General features: G+C 34.8%; 1 protein-coding gene across 1 annotated transcript; it reads left to right on the top strand.

The window, feature by feature from the left end:
• The first annotated feature begins 416 nt into the window (after positions 1-416).
• Positions 417-1,694, top strand: LOC125830715 (NADP-dependent malic enzyme-like). Its single transcript, XM_049509888.1, has 4 exons — positions 417-482; positions 859-949; positions 1,315-1,443; positions 1,606-1,694. The coding sequence occupies exons 1-4, from the start codon at positions 417-419 to the stop codon at positions 1,692-1,694; spliced, it is 375 nt and encodes a 124-aa protein (XP_049365845.1).
• The last annotated feature ends 218 nt before the right edge of the window (positions 1,695-1,912 follow it).

The raw sequence follows: 1,912 nt of genomic DNA on the forward strand, positions 1-1,912 counted from the left end.
TGTTTCCTCTATGTAAATAGTCTATGTAATTGAGTGGTTATGTGTAAGGTTTAATTGTAAACGTTCGAAAGGAATCACTTCAAGCTCACAAGAAACCTTGGGAACATGAACGCGAACCTGTCAACAATCTCCTCAACACTGTTAAGGTTTGATCGATGAGCTCGCTCCCTAATCCAGGATTGCCACTTTTATAATCCTTTTGTATGCATTAACACTTCCAAATTTAATTTAGGCCATTAAGCCAGCTGCCATAATCAGAACGTCTAGAGTGGGAAAAACATTTACTAAGGAAGTGATTGAGGTTATGGCCTCCATAAACAAGGCGCTTCATTTCCACGATTTTCCATTTCCTCTCTCCCCATTGAAAATTAATTTCTTTGAGCTAACTGACTAAAATATGATTTGCAGAGACCATTATGGCTCTCTCAAACCCGACTACACAATCCAAATGCATTACTGAAGAAGCTTACACTTGGAGTGAGGTAAGTAGCTAATATTCATGATAACAGAGGTATATGTGAAAAATCACTAAAATTTTGAAACCATCATTTCAAAAGTACAATGAGTTCAATGCATATAAGGATCTTAAACGTTGAATCTGTCAAGTTTAAATTTGTGTTCGGTTAAATCTTCCACCAAACGCTCACGTCGTTGTTCTTGTTTCTTATTATTTTCTTTATGAAGAGGGTCGAGCCATCTTCGCAAGTGGAAGTCTATTCCCTTCTGTAGAGTACAACAACAAACTCCACATTCCTAGCCAGGTTTATTAATGCATATATATGCTTAAGTTCTTTTGTGAAGTACCACCACAATCAACTCGATTATGGTTAAGTTACACTCTTTCGTGCAATATCACAGGCGAACAACTGTTACATATTCCCAAGATTTGGTTTGGGATTGGTCATGATTGGCACTATTCGTGTGCACAACGACATGCTTTTAGCAGCTTGTAAGTACTCTTTCGTTTCAATTTGTTTGTCTAACTTTCCTATTAAGTTTGTTTTAAAAAGAATATTTGTTTTCTCTTTTGATAAATGATAACTCTTTAATTTTCAACTTCCCACATGCCATGTTCATAAACCACATAGTCAAAAGTTGCATTTACTTTCTTAAATTCCATCTCAAGTTTTGATCAGGCAACCAAATTAAAATAGAGGGACTATTTGAATTACAAACCTTAAATTGAAATCTCATATCTTGACCATAAGAGGTGAAAAATGGGCAAGTTGGGTCAAATTTGGACAAGTCAATCCCCTCCCCAACCGCCCAACGTGTCACATCCTCCCATCATTAATTTTTGTTTACGCGAAACAGCAAAAGCGTTGGCCAGTCAAGTAACTGAGGAGCATTATGTCAAGGGGATAATTTACCCTCTTTTTGGTAATATCAGAAAGATCACAACTCATATTGCTGCTAATGTTGCTGCTAAAGCGTATGAACTCGGTGAGCCCATTTCTTCCTTTTTCATCATATGCCTTAATTGGATTTAAGTTATACGTACTGATAATACTAAACGATTTACACTATCAGTATAAATCAATGTCCATTATATAGAGTTATTTAGAATTACCTTTTAAGTGATCTGATTGTGTAATATACGTGCAGGCGTTGCAACACGTCTACCTCAGCCTACAGATTTGGTGAAGTATGTTGAGAATTGCATGTATACTCTGAATTATCATAGTTATCACTGATAAATTAAATTAAATAAATAACCTTTCACATGTTGTAATTTTATTTATAGGTAAAATAATGCTCACTTTAAAATGGATTCTCCTTATTGTAAATTTTGTAGTCCATGTAAAAGCTGCAATGTGTTTGTACTATAGTTTGAACAAAATGGATCTTTATTACACTTCAATGCATGATATATAACAATAATATTATATCTGAAAAGGGTTAAACATACTTC

This window comes from Solanum verrucosum, unplaced genomic scaffold (assembly GCF_900185275.1).
Source record: "Solanum verrucosum unplaced genomic scaffold, falcon-dt-bn FXZP01000154.1, whole genome shotgun sequence".
NCBI lineage: Eukaryota > Viridiplantae > Streptophyta > Magnoliopsida > Solanales > Solanaceae > Solanum > Solanum verrucosum.